The sequence below is a fragment of the Phocoena sinus genome, chromosome 13 (assembly GCF_008692025.1).
Source record: "Phocoena sinus isolate mPhoSin1 chromosome 13, mPhoSin1.pri, whole genome shotgun sequence".
In the NCBI taxonomy this organism is placed as follows: domain Eukaryota; kingdom Metazoa; phylum Chordata; class Mammalia; order Artiodactyla; family Phocoenidae; genus Phocoena; species Phocoena sinus.
The window spans coordinates 53,408,240-53,423,991 of NC_045775.1; the positions used below are offsets into that span (position 1 = coordinate 53,408,240).

At 36.4% G+C, this 15,752-nt stretch overlaps 1 protein-coding gene across 8 annotated transcripts in view; it reads left to right on the forward strand.

The window, feature by feature from the left end:
* Nucleotides 1-15,752, forward strand: part of EHBP1 (EH domain binding protein 1) — a 357,667-nt gene that overhangs the window by 286,645 nt on the left and 55,270 nt on the right. For 5 of the 8 annotated variants that reach the window (XM_032652681.1, XM_032652678.1, XM_032652680.1 and 2 more), the window contains one exon: nt 8,024-8,171. In XM_032652681.1, the coding sequence (XP_032508572.1) occupies nt 8,024-8,171 (148 nt within the window). The remainder of the gene's footprint in view (nt 1-8,023; nt 8,172-15,752) is intronic. The other 3 variants (XM_032652683.1, XM_032652682.1, XM_032652679.1) reach the window with 1 other exon arrangement.

A 15,752-nucleotide genomic window follows, 5' to 3' on the forward strand; every position in this document is an offset into this window, starting at 1 on the left:
CACGGACCATTCTGAGAACAGAATCCTGTGAAATATTAGCAGTACTAAGTAAAGCCCTATAAAAAAATTTAGATAAGTTAAAATGTATTTAGCCCAATTAATAAAAGTCTAACTCCTAAGACCATATGAAACACTGAAGAACTCAAGTAAGCACAAGATAGTATGGAATATGGGTTTGTTGATAGAAATAGGGTGCTTTGTGCTGTTATAAACACAAATTTACAAAGACTAAGGATGCAAACTACATTATTTGAAATAATATATTTCTAAATTTTGTAAAAGCTTATTTCATGAAAATGTGTGTAGACATGTTTCTTAAATAGAAAGACTTCTCAATCTATAGTTTTCAACTGACTGAATAAAAATATCTAATGTTATGAAAGACACCCTTGGGTGGGTACTGATCTCAGCAGCTACACTGACAGTTTCTCATGTTCTAATTCACCTTCACACATCCATGGCATCATTTTTTGGCTAAAGTAATGTCAGTCGTTGACATTTGCGGCAAGTATAAAAAGGACCCCCCATGGCAGCCATTTTTATTTGATTCTTAAGATCCAAAGGCTGCTGAAAGAACAATTGAATAAAGTTGAGGATTGGAGAAGCTTGATTTTCTTGTTCTCTGTGAAATGAAACTCTAGTCTTTTTCTTCCCCTTCCCCTTAAAAGCAAAAGTCTGCTAGGGGGTTGTAGCTGTGTCAAAGCCGCTGGGATGCCACTGCTGATCACTTTAATTACTACGACTAAGGAGGATAAAATTAAAAGTAGCACCATTGAAGCAGTGGAAGAAAGCTTGCCTAGATGTCGGTGAACTGTGAAATATAAAAATTGCATACCAATACATTTTTATGGAAAGGAAACAAGGAATTACATTACTTATTCTTGAAGAGTTTGTCCTTAAATTGTCAAGTTTTACTAGTGCGTCTATCTATGGCAGATTGTAGACCATTTTAGAACGATAAGAAAAATAGTAACTTGAAGACATGCTGTGAAAGGGCTAAATATTTTTTCAGTTTATGTCCAAAGTGGTTAGTTCTGATCCATCTTCTATATTTGAATATTTTAAATTCATTGTGTTGAAATACAAGCTTTTTGTACCATAACAGGACTTTTGCCTTATTCTGAAGATGTTAACAAAGAGGAAAGTGAAGCTTAAATGTACCACATTCAGTACTTTTCTGAAGACTTATAATTTAAAGTCAGGAACCTAAGTTTTAAATGAATATAAGTAAGTTAATTTCTCTTTACCTCTCTGTATTCAGTAGCACAAAGGGGAGTTTAACCTGATTTGTATAGCCCAAGTGTAAGTAAAGAACTGTTGTTTTTTTTAATGACAATAGCAGTAGGGCCTCAGACAAATTTTCTGAACACCAGTAATGTAATAGCTAGGACCAGCACTTTGAAATCAGACAGACAGTGATTTTAATTCTTACTATGCCATTTACAAGATGTATGACCTTGGGCAGTATATTTAAGTGAGATTCCATTTCTATCAAATCAGAGTCATAGTGGTTACCTCAGAGTGGTGAATGGTGAGACAACATGTGTGAAAACACTGCACAGGCACACAGCTAGTATTTACTCAAAAATACAGCTTCCATCAAACCCTCTAAAGAGTACATCTGTCTTACAAAAGCTAGAATGTTCTATATAACTCGGTCTAACTCTGTAAATAATACTGTATAGAAAAAGGTAAATGTCATCAGACCCATTCTTAGAAATAGGAGCCTACTTCAATTTTTTTAAGTTTATTTAGACTAGGCAGGTAAATGAAAGATACATAGGTTTCCTATGTGTTGAATTTTTCGAGTGTACTTTTAATGACAGCAATCTTCTAAGTTACTTACCTTTGCATCCCATTGAAAAGATTCCTTTATTTTTATCAGCAGATATAGTAAACAGATGACTTATTTACAGCTGTGAGTCTCTATCTTCTTTTGAATGCAGAAGGGTCAAAACAGATAACACATTTCTGTGCTTGAGTAGGTTTAGGCAAACCATCATTGTCAGAAATATTCACCTATACAAACATAAAAAATGATGAAATAATCACTGCCCTTACTCTCTGGTCATTTTATTCCTTTGATATAAACAATATGTTTTGAGTAAAAGACACATAAATTTTTTTGCTATCTATTCTTTAAATATTACTGTAAAAACTGACTTTAAAAATTTTTTAATTTAATTTTATTTATTTTTTTATACAGCATGTTATTAGTTATCCATTCCCAATCTCCCAATTTGTAAAAACTGACTTTTAATGAAGCTTATATATAAAAATTAGTTTTACATATAAGGAATCTGGATTTTAATAATACTATCAATTAAATTGGTTGCATAATCAATTTCTATAATTACAAGCTTTTCCTTCTGACTGTAACAATTAACTTCTATTTTTTCAGTTGGTTCTTTGTCTTAAGGAAACTCAATGGGTGAGAAAACAAACAACGCAGATATGCCATCCCACTGGAGCCCTCCAAGGCCCAAGCAAAATTATCTCTGTGGTGTTAGGACGTTAGCAGAAAAGTAAATCAGGGCAATCTGATAGGGAACTAGAATTCTGTCAGTCAGGCTCAAGATTTTGTGCTGTGTCCATAAACTTTGTTTACTGTAGGGTTTTATGAGTTGTAACCTGCCCTTGTAGTCTGTTAATGAGGCTAAATCTTGCTACTTGAGAACTGAATTACAGCACACCTCTGGGCTAATGGTTATAAACAGAAAGTCCCATTAGGGCTGCATTCTGATTTGTTTGTTTACATTTTTTCTATTGTATAGAGAACAATGATGGGTAAGTAGGTACAAACAAACAATTTACATGGAAATTGATAAAGTGTCCCTACTTAGTATTTAGAGTTGGTTTTATTAATGATTGCCTGCTTTAAATTGCACTCTTGGTAAGCTCTCAGAAACATTTGCAGGTGGGAATATTATTGGGGGAGGAGGGGGAAGCGGTAGCTGGTAAGAAAAAACTAGGTTCCCATTTCATATTCATAAAGGTAGAATCATTTATTTCATTTTTATGCAGTTAAGATGACCCAAGACCACTTCATCTTAGTCTGAATCACCAGATTCCAGCTCTGTGAGAAGTTATTACACGCAGTGAAATTCACTTAAACCTAGTTGCCTGAGGCATATCAAATAATGGTTTTTATTAGTGCTCTTAACTTTTCTTAAGTTTGAAAGATGAAAGTTTAGTAAAAGCTCAATTTTCCTCAGTTGGTCATGTAATTTGATACTTTTGGGGGATCAAATAGTTTGAAGGTTAAAAGCAGGGCCCTGTAGTCAGACAGACCTGGGCTGGACTCCTGGCTCAGACATCAGTTCTAGCTGTGTGATCTTGGAACTCTAAACTTAAATATTCTCATTGGTAAAAATCAGGTTGTAAAAATTAAATGAGATCATGCATATAAAGCACTTAGCACATAAAAGCTCAAGAAATATCAGCAACTGTCACCAAAGTTACCATTATCAAGCCTGCATTTCCTTTTATTTTCTAAGTTCAGAAGTATTAATAATGAACTAAGGATTTTTGTATATTATTCTTGCGTCTTTGGTCTCACACTGCCCAGTACATACTACTCCTCTAACTACAAATAAGCTCGCGTCTCTAAATATTAAGAAAATTCCCCTTGAGGGACTTCTCTGGTGGTCCAGTGGCTAGGACTCTGTGCTCCCAATGCAGGGGGCCCGGGTTCGATCCCTGGTCAGGGAACTAGATCCCACATGCACGCCGCAACTAAAGATCCTGCATGCTGCAAAGAAGATCCCCCACGCGGCAACTAAGATCCCACGTGCCTCAACTAAGACCCAGCACGGCCAAAATAAATAAATAAATATTTTTTAAAAAAGAAAAGAAAATCTCCCGTGAACGTTACATCTCTCTTCTTTTGCCCCTACCACCCACCCCAGAAGCCTACCATCTCATGTCTTTCCTCCCTTCCCCCCAAGACTTTTGAAAAATAACTCTTATTACAAGAGTAGTACATGTGTATTATAGAAAGTTAGAAAATGAAGACAAAGAAAACAAAAATATCACATTTCCATACCCAGATATCTCCACCATGTCAATTTTGTGAATAACCTTCCAAGTCTTATGTATGTATTTATTTTGCCAAAAAGACAAAACAAAGTTATTACTATATAAACTGTTTTTCAGTCAAGTTGTATTTTCTCTCATTTAATAACTCTAATTATATTCAGATTCCTCTAATTGATTCAACAGTGTCCTTTACAGCTGGTTTATCCAAACTAGTATCTAACCTAGGACTACACATTGCATCTGGTCAAGTCCCTTTTGTTGGTGGAGATGATGATTAATTGTTTTTTGTTGTGTTTGTTTAGACAACTCTTATTAAAATAACCAGATTAATTGGCCTGAATATCCTACTTTCTAGATTTGTTTGGTTGCTTCCTTGCTGTGTCATTTATCATGTTTCTCTGTCTCCTGTGTTTATGATAAACTGGAGGTTGTATCTGAATGCTTAGTAGATTCACTTTAGACATCTGGGCTAGAATATTATAGGTGGTGTTCGCTTCATGTGTTTCATATCAAAAAACATATAACAGGGACTTTTCTGGTGGTGCAGTGGTGGAGAATCCGCCTGCCAATGCAGGGAACACGGTTTTGATCCCTGGTCCAGGAAGATCCCACAGGCCATGGAGCAGCTAAGCCCGTGCACCACAAGTACTGAGCCTGTGCTCTAGGGCCTGCGAGCCACAACTACTGAGCCCACGTGCTACAACTACTGAAGCACGTGCACCTGGAGCCTGTGCTTTGCAACAAGAGAAGCCACTGCGATGAGAAGCATGCGCACCGCAACGAAGAGTAGCCCCCACTCACCACAACTTGAGAAAGCCTGTGTGCAACAATGAAGACCCAACACAGTCAAAAATAAGTAAAAACTTAAATTTAATTTAAAAATTAAAAAAAACATAACATATGGTTGATTCAACATTAGTGATGCTAAGACTGACCGTTAGAGTAGTGGTTTCTAATCCCTGATCTAGTTCTGATCTCTTCATTTAAAATTAGGTTTTCCTCTTGCAATTAGGGAATAATCTGTGTGGTGTTACTTAAGCATATGGTCCAATTATTAATGCTGTAAAACAATACCAAACTTAATGGTGTAAAAATTTTTTTTATTCTCAGATTCTATGGGTCAGGACTTCAGATAGGGTATAGTGTGGATTCTTTGTCTCTGTTCCACATTGTCTGGGGTGTCAGCTGGGGAGACTTGAATAGTTGGAGGTGACCCAAAATGGCTAAAAGTGGAGATTCTGAAGAAGGCTTTATTCATGTTTGACACGTGAGCCAGGAAGACTTAAGGCTGAACTTGGCTGGGAATGTGGACTGGTGCACCTACGTGTAGCTTGGGATTTTCACAGCATGACAGCTAGGTTCCCAGAAAGTACAAAATGCAAGAATTTCAACAGAACTGGACAAAAGGGGTGTAGCCTTTTCTGACCTAGCGTTGAAAATCACCTGTAGCACTTGTACATTCTGTTGATTATGTACAAGTCACTAAAGCTGGCCCACACTCAAGGGGAGGGGAATTAAGCTTTACCTTTTGACGAGGGAATGGCAAGGTCATGTTGCAGAAGGCATGTGGGATGAGAAATACTATCATGGCCATCTTTGGAAAATACATAATATTATTATTACAGCTGGTATTATTTTATAAAGTTGAGCTTTCTGTAAGTGACTGGGACTATTTAGTTACCCTAAACTTCAGTTCCCACTGGAAAGACAGGATAAGTGTTTGATTTTTTTCCTCTAATTAGTAATTTTCAGGAGTTCTTTTAAAAGCTACCTCAGGGCTTCCCTGGTGGCGCAGTGGTTGAGAGTCCGCCTGCAGATGCAGGGGACACGGGTTCGTGCCCCCGTCCGGGAAGATCCCACATGCTGTGGAGCGGCTGGGCCCGTGAGCCATGGCCGCTGAGCCTGCGCGTACTGAGCCTGTGCACCGTAACGGGAGAGGCCACAACAGTGAGAGGCCCACGTACCGCAAAAAAAAAAAAAAGCTACCTCAAATGAGTTTATATATCCTTCTAAGAACTTTCTGAATATCATAATGAATTGATGAGTTTTCATTGATTCAGTGTGTGATTTTGTTGATTCAATTCATTGCAGTCATTGTTTGCTTGTTTGTTTTGATACTGAAATTGCTTCAGTTTGTCCACTGGGAGCTTCAAGCTTGTCTCTGGGTCCATTCAATACCTCTGTTAATCTACCCGCATTAATTTTGACAGCTCTCTATTCTAGCCATCTCAAAATTTGTGAAAGAATTGTCTAGCCTTAAACTCTACCAAGCTAGTGTCTTACCCCTGTCTCTTCTGACTCAGCTTTTTTCTTCCCTCTACATCTAATCAGTTACTAAGAATTGGTACAGGTACCAATCCTAGCTCTGATGTATTTCTTACACCTGTCTCCTTCCATTCCCATTGCCACCATCCCAGTTCTGAATCTCATTATAGCTTCCTTGTACTGTTTATAAGAGCCTCCTAAGTAGTCTCTTTCCAGTCCCCCAGGCCAGCCTATCGTATACACTGTTGTCAGATTAATCTTTAATCTTTCTCAGATACAACTCAGGTTGATCATTCCCCTTGACAAAAAAAAAAAAAAGAAGAAGAAAAAAAAAGACACAAAAACAAACCTCTTTCTTCTGAACTCTTCATCTGTTTTTATTGTACCTCCTTATTGTGGCTGTTTTATCTTTCCCTCTATAATATAAGCTTTGAAAGTATAAATCGTTAAGTTTTCATATCTAATACTAAGTGCCAAGGTATGTACTAAGGACCAAAGATACAAAGATAAATCACATCTAGCTCCTGCATTCAAGTAGCTCAGTTCTACTGAGAAGGAGTTGTTTGTACAGAGTTATAACTTGACAGGTATTATTTTAAAAAGTAATCTCACACACACACACACACACACACACACACACACACACACGTGCGCACACACGGTACTATAGTAACAAAGAAGAAGGAGAACTTCATTCCACCAGTGGGGAGGAGGGAAGAGTAGTCAGGGGAAGTTTAGTGGATTTAAACTGAATCTTGAAGAATGAGTAGGAGTTAAATAGATGATAGAAGAACATTTCAGGAAGACAAAATGATATATTCAAATCCATGGATGCATGAAACTACATGATACAAACAATTTTGTATAAATAGATGTGAGGTTTTATAGAGATTGGGAGAGGTTAAGGGAAGATAACTGCACAGATATGTTGGGGCCATATTATTTCAGGCTTTGTTTTGTCATAATAATGCCTTATATCATATACTTGCCAGTTTACAAAGCAATTTCACATTGATTATTTGCAATTCATAATAGCCCTTTTTTAGGAGGCAAAACCTATTTTAGTTATTTAATTCTCTGTCATTTTTAGTTATTTTAAATATCAAAAACCACACTAGTTTTTACTTTTTCTTCTCAATGTTTGTCTGGGGGGAAGGCATAGTAGAAATAAGGACAGAAGTACATCAGTTACCCAATTCTGATTTTAAAACTATCAACAACAATAACTGTGGAACTAATGTGTACTATCCCCATTCCTGCTGTAGCCCCCTAAAAATACCACTTCCTATATTTGATCAAAGATTTCTTTTAGCCAGTGCTGTATGCCTTTACTAGAAAATTGCAAGTTAAATTCTAATGTTAAAAAAATAAGGTATTAATTGAAATTCTGTTTTCAGTATTGTTACTTTTTTCCTATAAGCCTGATTATTTTATTAATAGTAGATCCTGCTCTTTTCTCAGTAATTATATTGCCAAACATTCTTTAAAGGCTAGTTTGAATCTTTAACAGACATAATACAATAATTTGTAAATGTTTTTTAAAAATCTGATTCTTGGATGTCTTTTAAAAATGGTATGACATCCAACTGATATAGAGCATCCTATTTATAATGTGGGCCAAGCACCATGCTGTAAACCAGTTACTATCATGATGATCAGATTGAAAATGAAATTGCATTTCTGTCAATTACTGAGTTGGCAACTGTTCAATATATCTTAGCAGCAAGATGAAGAGCGACGTCGGCAGCTGAGAGAGAGAGCTCGTCAGCTAATAGCAGAAGCTCGATCTGGAGTGAAGATGTCAGAACTTCCCAGCTATGGTGAAATGGCTGCAGAAAAGTTGAAAGAAAGGTCAAAGGCATCTGGAGGTGAGTTAAAGAATCTTGTATCATATTCTACACACAACCCATAAATCCGCAGTGGATGTTTTGGGACTTTTTATTCTTACTTCAAAATGTTGTGCATCAAATACATAAAGTTTCTAGCCTATCAGTATGTTACAAAAAACTTAAAGCATAGTAAATCAGAAGATGACTATTGCCAATTTCCAAATCAACTCAAGAAGTACTTTGATTATGATTAAGTATGATTAGTACTCAAGAAATACTAAGAATATGATTTAGGAGAAAACTCAGACAGGCCTTGGTTTGTGATTGCCCATGATGCCTCATTAATTGTATTAGGAGTGAGTAAAATGCAATCAAGTCCTCAACATGTAGATCACAAGACTTGTTAGTGGAGAGCTTTGGCATGAGAGATTTTCACTTTGAACCAGATCTTTGGAAAGTAGCTTTAACAATGTTTCACCATTATAGCCTGACATGTAAGCATTTTGAATAAGTCCCATATGCATTTCTTCTTAGTCTCCTGATTCGAAGAGGGTCTTTTTCAATATCTGTAGAAATTATTCTAAGCTTTATTTTAGGACAAGGACTATACATATAATTAAAGGGAATTTTAGTTTTGCCTCTCAGTGCTCAATTTGGGCATCTTTAACTTGAAACTTTTTACATTTTTATTTGAGTAGTATATTCAAGAGGCCTGTGGGGTTTTTTATTTCAAAGGTATGTGACCTATTTATCTATCAGAACATGCCAGGTACTTGTCCTGAATTAATCTTAAATGCTAAAAGATCACTCTGGAGAGTAGGCAAGTGAGGACTCGAATAAGACCTTAGAGAACTGAAACAAAGGAAACCATTTCTAGGTCAATGATAAGTTTCTTCAAAGTAAACTGAAACTTACTGCTGTTATTTCTAATTGATTTGTTATATTAAAATCTTACTGTTGTAGAGCATCCAACCAATGCCTATAGCATATAACCTTCCATCCCATACATTTGAAAGCTGCTTTCCCAAGTAGCTGTATATCTGTCCATCTGGTATTCTCAGAATGTTTGTTTCTTAGTTAAATCCTTCATCTTACCTTTTCAACTCCTGTCATTCAGAATTTTTATTACAGTTTCTATACTCACTACTAAAGTTTTATAGTAACAGCAGTAACTACTCACAGCTACATTATATAACGCTATTATAATTTGCTTTCATTTATGATTAGTAACAAGATATTTCTTTGATATCATAAAAATTCCAGATATTCTAAGTAAATCTTAAAAATCTTTGCCTCCTTTTATCTCAGAAAGATAGAAAAAGCCTCATATTCTTGACCCTCCAGATAGACTGCCCTAAAGCTACTAATACTACCTCCGTGTGATATCATAAACCCATGGAAGAGCAGTAATAATAAGATGGAGAGGCATCCACTGTCTCAATTTTTTTTTCCAACAGTGAGCAGATGACAATGCTAAATGAGTTGTGAACTCTGGGAAGGCTAAGAATTAGAAATTTCTGATTAATGGTGTGGGATGAGTCAGCTATGTAATTGGTCTTATCTCTATAATCTAACCCCAGTTGAGCCTAAGCCAGGACTAGACTAGGTAGAGAGACTTAGTCAGTGTTACAACCCCCAAAATGGGTATCTTCCCAACTTGGTAACTGGGGAAAGTGAAGACCTGATTTTGGCATCATTCAGCAGTCAACAGAGTGAATAAAGAACAAGTGAGGATTGGATCTCTGAAGCTAGCAAAGAAGTACAGACTAGAAAAGGAAAAGCCAGGTGAAATGAAGGTGGGACAGTGTTCAACAGATGACTTATGAGAACCTGCTGAAGAGTCTAGACTGTTCCCTAAGGAGACCAAAGTGCCCAGGGTCCATTTCTCTCATAGGACACACCATACCTTGGATGTTGGAAACGGCCACATATCAGATGATAGGCTCTTAATCGGAGCTAAGGTTGAGCTACAAGCAGTGCAGGCCTATTCCTTGACCTCAGTGGTGGATATTGGCCTGTCTTCATAAAGGTGTATGGATCCGACTAGGTCTGCTCTGGCATCAAGGCCTAAGCTGAAGCTATCAAGGCCGGAGGCGGGGAAGAGACCTTTAGGTCAAGGGAGAGGGTAAAATTCCTGCCTAGAATTCAACCATTCATACATACACATTTATCTGTTTAGCAGTGCCAGTCACTGTGCTAGGCTGGGATTCGGCAAACTTCCTGGAAAGGGCCAGAATAAATGTTTATAGCCTTCGCAGACCATGTGTTCTCTGTCTTAACTACTCGACTCTGCTCTTGTAGTCTGAAAGCAGGCTTGAACAATATGTAAATTAATGGGCATGCCTGTTATTTACCCCAAAATGGTGGTGGGCTGGTTTTTGCCCCCATGCTATAGTTTGCTGACCCATATATAGCAAATTAGAAATTCACTTGATTTCACAAGAGTCTAATTCCTAAATGAAAATAACCCTATGGGGTTGATAAATCAGGGGGAAACAGTTAACAAATTAGTGTCCATTCTTCCAATGTCTAATGGGAATTATCAGGTCTGAATAAGGAATATTGTGAAAGGAGGAGAGAAAAATGAATAGGGACCAGCCTAGAAGACAGACTAGGGTGGGAAAATTTTTGGAAGCAGTGGTCCAAAGTGACAAAGAAGAGGGGGTAGTCAAGAGCTGAAATAATCAGGTGAAAGCACAACCTAGGGGACATGTTGAACATGATACTCAAGCTCACTGCCTGAACCTACTTGAAAAGCCTGTTTTTTTTCTATCCTCAGTGAGGAAAGGAAAACTTAGTAAGTTAGAGGTGAGGTGTCATAAGCCTCAGGTGTCCGCAGAAAATATATGCAAGATATTTTAGGTCATGTAAAGCCAGGTATTCAAGCATCCCACTTGCATCCTATTTCAACCAGAAGTAGCCTAATTCTTGTGAAATAACAGAATCAGTCCAAGGAGCTACAGCCTAGCTTTTACTTGTCCTCCTCTTGACATAATTTTAGGACTTAGAAGAGAGTCAGGTGATATTGTGGTATACTACATGTGTTTTTTCAATTTCTGCTTTGTTGTTTAGTTATAGACCTATAACAGCCTCCTTTTAAAATCCTCATTTTAGGTAACAAACTTGTGGGTTCATTTATTGTATTGATCTTTCTTGGCAAGGTACAGTTGTTTGTGGATGAATTGTGGTATTTTCATTTTTAGTTGTGTGGTATTGTGGTCAGAGAATATGCCCTGAATTTCTGCTTTGAGAATTAATAAGTTTTTATTTTGGCCAAATAAATGTTACATTTTTATTAATGGCCCATGGGCACTTGCAAGGAAGGTGTTTATCTAATTTGAAGATGATATTATAATATATCATGTATTTATTATATATTACATGGGATGTATATGATATAGATTTTGTATATTTTATGTGTACTTATATATATGTGTATATATGTCATATATGTATTTTTTTATTCTGTAGCTTATCACTTTGGTTTCGGTTAGGTGAGGGTCATTGAACTTTTAAACTGACATTATTGCCTCTCTTTGATTTAGATGGAATAGTGTACTTTGTTTTTGCATTTCAAATGAATAAATGAAAATTTAAAAATTTTATCCATGAGAATGTTTGTGTGCCTGCATTATCCTTATTTCAGTTATGGCAAATAGATTTATCTAAATTTGTTGACCCAAAATAAAATCTTACAGGCCTTCAGTAATTTTTACTTTCAGCTTCTATTAATAATATATTTGTATTGTTTTCTATCATTTGTTTGATTTCTATAGAATAACTTTAAAAGTTATGAATTTTATAGGGAACCTTCAATGAGAATTTTAAAATCATGATACAAATGAGAAATTTTATTCTGAATATTTTTTTTTTCCTGGGAAGAAACAGTTTCATGTACACTTAAGTACAATCTCTGTGTTCTCTGAACCACCATTTTGTGTGAATGTTTTTTTTTATTTATTTATTTTTGACTGCGTTGGGTCTTCATTGCGGCACGCAGGCTTTTTCTAGTTGCGGGGAGCAGGGGTTACTCATTGTTGCGGCGCACGGGCTTCTCACTGTGATGGCTTTGCTTGTTGCGAAGCACAGGCTCTAGGTACGCAGGCTTCAGTAGTTGTGGCTCGCAGGCTCAGTAGTTGTGGCGTACGGGCTTAGTTGCTCCGCGGCATATGGTATCTTCCCAGACCAGGGCTTGAACCCGTGTCCTCTGCATTGGCAGCCGGATTCTTAACCATTGCACCATCAGGGAAGTCCCTGTGAATATGTTTTTAATGGTAGCCTCAATTTCTTTTTTTAAAAGTGCAGATATTCTTTTTTTACTGTCACCAGATATCCTGATTTTTCATTCAATTTATTTATAAGTGATAAGTGTTGTAAGACTGGCCTTATTGCTGTGCTATTAATCATACCATTGGGATCCCCATTTTGCTTATAGTGCTATGCAGTGTCAGCTGGAATGCATTGTCTCATTCCAGTGTATATACAATCTCTTTTTACCTTTTCCTACACACGTTATACATGCCATATTTGCAAACCACCTTCCATTGTGTATTGGATCTCTAGTTTACTTTCTGCCACGCTTACCTACTAGATTTTCAGTGGTTAGCCATAAAGATATATATAATCTTATATATATCGTATAAATAACGTATAATATTTTAAACACACACACAAAGACAAACATGCACTTTAATTCTACTAAAATGCATTTAGAGTATTTCGACAGGTGTTAAGAAATGTGTAACATTTTAACTATCGAAAAGAATTCCTGTTCATTGTAAACCTGAAGTCAGTGAATGGAAAGAAGATGGAAACCTATTCTTAAGAAAACCTGAGCTGTATGGGAGATCAACTTTTACTTTTCCCCTTCCCAAATAGTAATCCTTTTATCTAAGGTTAACAATACATATATAAACATTGAGTTAACCCACTCAGCATTACTGGTGAGTGGTAGTATAGATAGAGATTTCATTTAGCCGGGAAATAAAATGAATGGCACCTGTTTAACATCACACAGGAGCCTGGCACTGTGTAAAGGAGTAATGAATATCCCACTGCATAACCCCAGGACCTGAAGTACCAAGATCCAACCACAGTTCCAGACTTAGCTTCTTTTCATAGCAGTGCTGTCCTTCTAGTCACTGTCTGGAGAGTCATCTGCCTCACTCTTCCTCTCCTCAGTATCCCTCCCCCAACCACCCAATATCCAGTTTGTTTTCAAGTCATACCCACTTCCAGTTCTCTTATGATAGGTTAAAGCTCTCCATACTACTTACCTGGAGGTTATAACAGTCTCCAACTTGGATTTCCTGCCTCCAGCCTTTGTGTGCTAGAGTCCAACATCTTACTCAGCAATCTCGCATGAAGGATGCTGTCACGTGGCTCCAGGGATTGCACTCCCATGTGCAATCCCTGGACCACTTTTTCTTTCACGTATGCAGGCATATCAGAATGTAAGCAAGAGTGATATTTTAGGACTAATACTGGAGCTACTCTAATTTATATAAAAAAAACCATAAGCTTCAGTGCTTATATTACTAGTAATTATTTTATACATATCTCACAACTGATTACCATGAAACACTGTGGTAAGAAACTGCTTATATAGACTGCTGTCTGTTAAACAGCACATTGCTGATCATGTTTGAACACAAATGTCTCTCTGTTCCTACCAAGTAAAATCTAAACTTCCTATCCTACCCTTCAATGCTCTCTGCAGTTTTACCTGTCAAGTCTTACCTCCCGTTATTTCTCTTTAAGTATGCTTGAGCAAAATAGAACTATACCATTCTTTGAACATAACCTACCCTTTCCTGCTCTCATGCCTGTAGTGCCCTTCCCTCAATTGTACTTTTTGAAATCCTGTACATTTCTGAAGACCCAATTTAAAGGTTACTGCTTCCAAAAAATAATTCCTGGTGCTACTGGCAAAGAATAATCTTTCCTCCCTGAATTTGCTCTATACCTTATTTTTACCCCATAACACTTAACTGTCCTACATGGTATTTTAGTCATTTGAATGTATAACTTTAAGGTGGAATAAATGTCTTATACAACTTGGTATCTCTTCAGCATCTAGCAGTGTTTTGTAAATTGCAGATCTGGCATATAGTAGAAGTTTCTTGAATAAATAAATGAATGAATGTTTAACTTTTTGTTTTCACTCTATATTAATTCTGGTCAGTAGTAACCAATAAAGGCTGGTTGCAGCAACAAAGTACTGTACTCTAAGAACTATTGGTAGTAAACTATCTCTGATAAGAGGAAGTGTTCTGAACACTTACTTGGCACTCAGGAAATATCTGTTAATTCATTTCCCTTTACTACAAAATTATTTAGAGAAGAATTTTTGAGGATAATGAAGATGAAGGTGCTGACTTTTATGAAATTAGTCAAGTAGTTGTACTAAGCACAGTTGATTAGAAAAGCTCTCTCAACTGATTGTACTTAAATAATATAGCCAAGTATAATACCTTAGCGATTTGAAAGCATTTAGCTGTGCTTTTCCCCTGGGGGCATTTCTCATTCTTTTTCTCTGTGTTGTATTGTTCTAAACGGCTTACATGGTACATAGGAACTCTTCAATAAATGTAAACTATTATTAATATTAATGCTCATAGTAAATATTTACTTGGGAAGCCTAAAATCAAACACAAAGCTCTACAGGGAAAAGGACAAATATTGAAGGTTTAAGCCAAAGCTATAGAATTTAGTATTTCTCAATTGTAATAACCTTTGGAACACCTCATTATTAATAAAAGTTGCCCTATGAAAAATAAACTGTTGAATAGTAGGGATATTCTTCAACTCCCAGGGCTAGATAGATATTTCTTCAAAAGGTACATTGCCTGTCAATAGCAGAATTTAAAGCTTAACTTCTAATATACAAGTCAAATTATTGCTATGACTTTTTAAATGTATAATATTCAAAATTACTTAACCAATTTTATCACTAGGGTTTAAAACGGAAAAATATGTAATAGAAATCTTTTTTAAAATGATACCATTAATTAATTATGACGTAAGACGTTTTCCTAAGTGTATAAAAAAAAGTGTGATTACCTTATTCCCATGTATTTAATTTTGAATAACAAGTCTTTCTACCAGCTTTATGTCTTCCAAGATGTACTGTCTTAATTGTTTCTGAACTTTCTTTTGCATAAAGGTACTGTCTGTTCTTGTCTCAATCTTGTCTCTTAATTCATCCATAATGCTTTTGATAATATTTCACTAATAGCACAAAAGCATTCACGTCTTCATGCAAATGATTTAAATATAGCTACAAGTTTATAAAGAATGAGTTGTTTCTTTATACATTTATATCTAATAAATGATAAAATTGTGAAATTTAGAAACGTTATTTGATGACTGTTACCAAACCAACTTTTTTTTTTAATATTTTTATTTGTTTGTTTGTTTGTTTTTGGCTGTGTTGAGTCTTCATTGCTGTGTGCGTGCTTTCTCCAGTTGCAGCGAGCGGGGGCTACTCTTTGTTGCAGTGCGCGGGCTTCTCATTGTGGTGGCTTCTCTTGTTGCTGAGCATGGACTCTAGGCGTGCGGGCTTCAGTAGTTGTGGCACGCAGGCTCAGTAGTTGTGGCTTGTGGGCTCTAGAGCGCAGG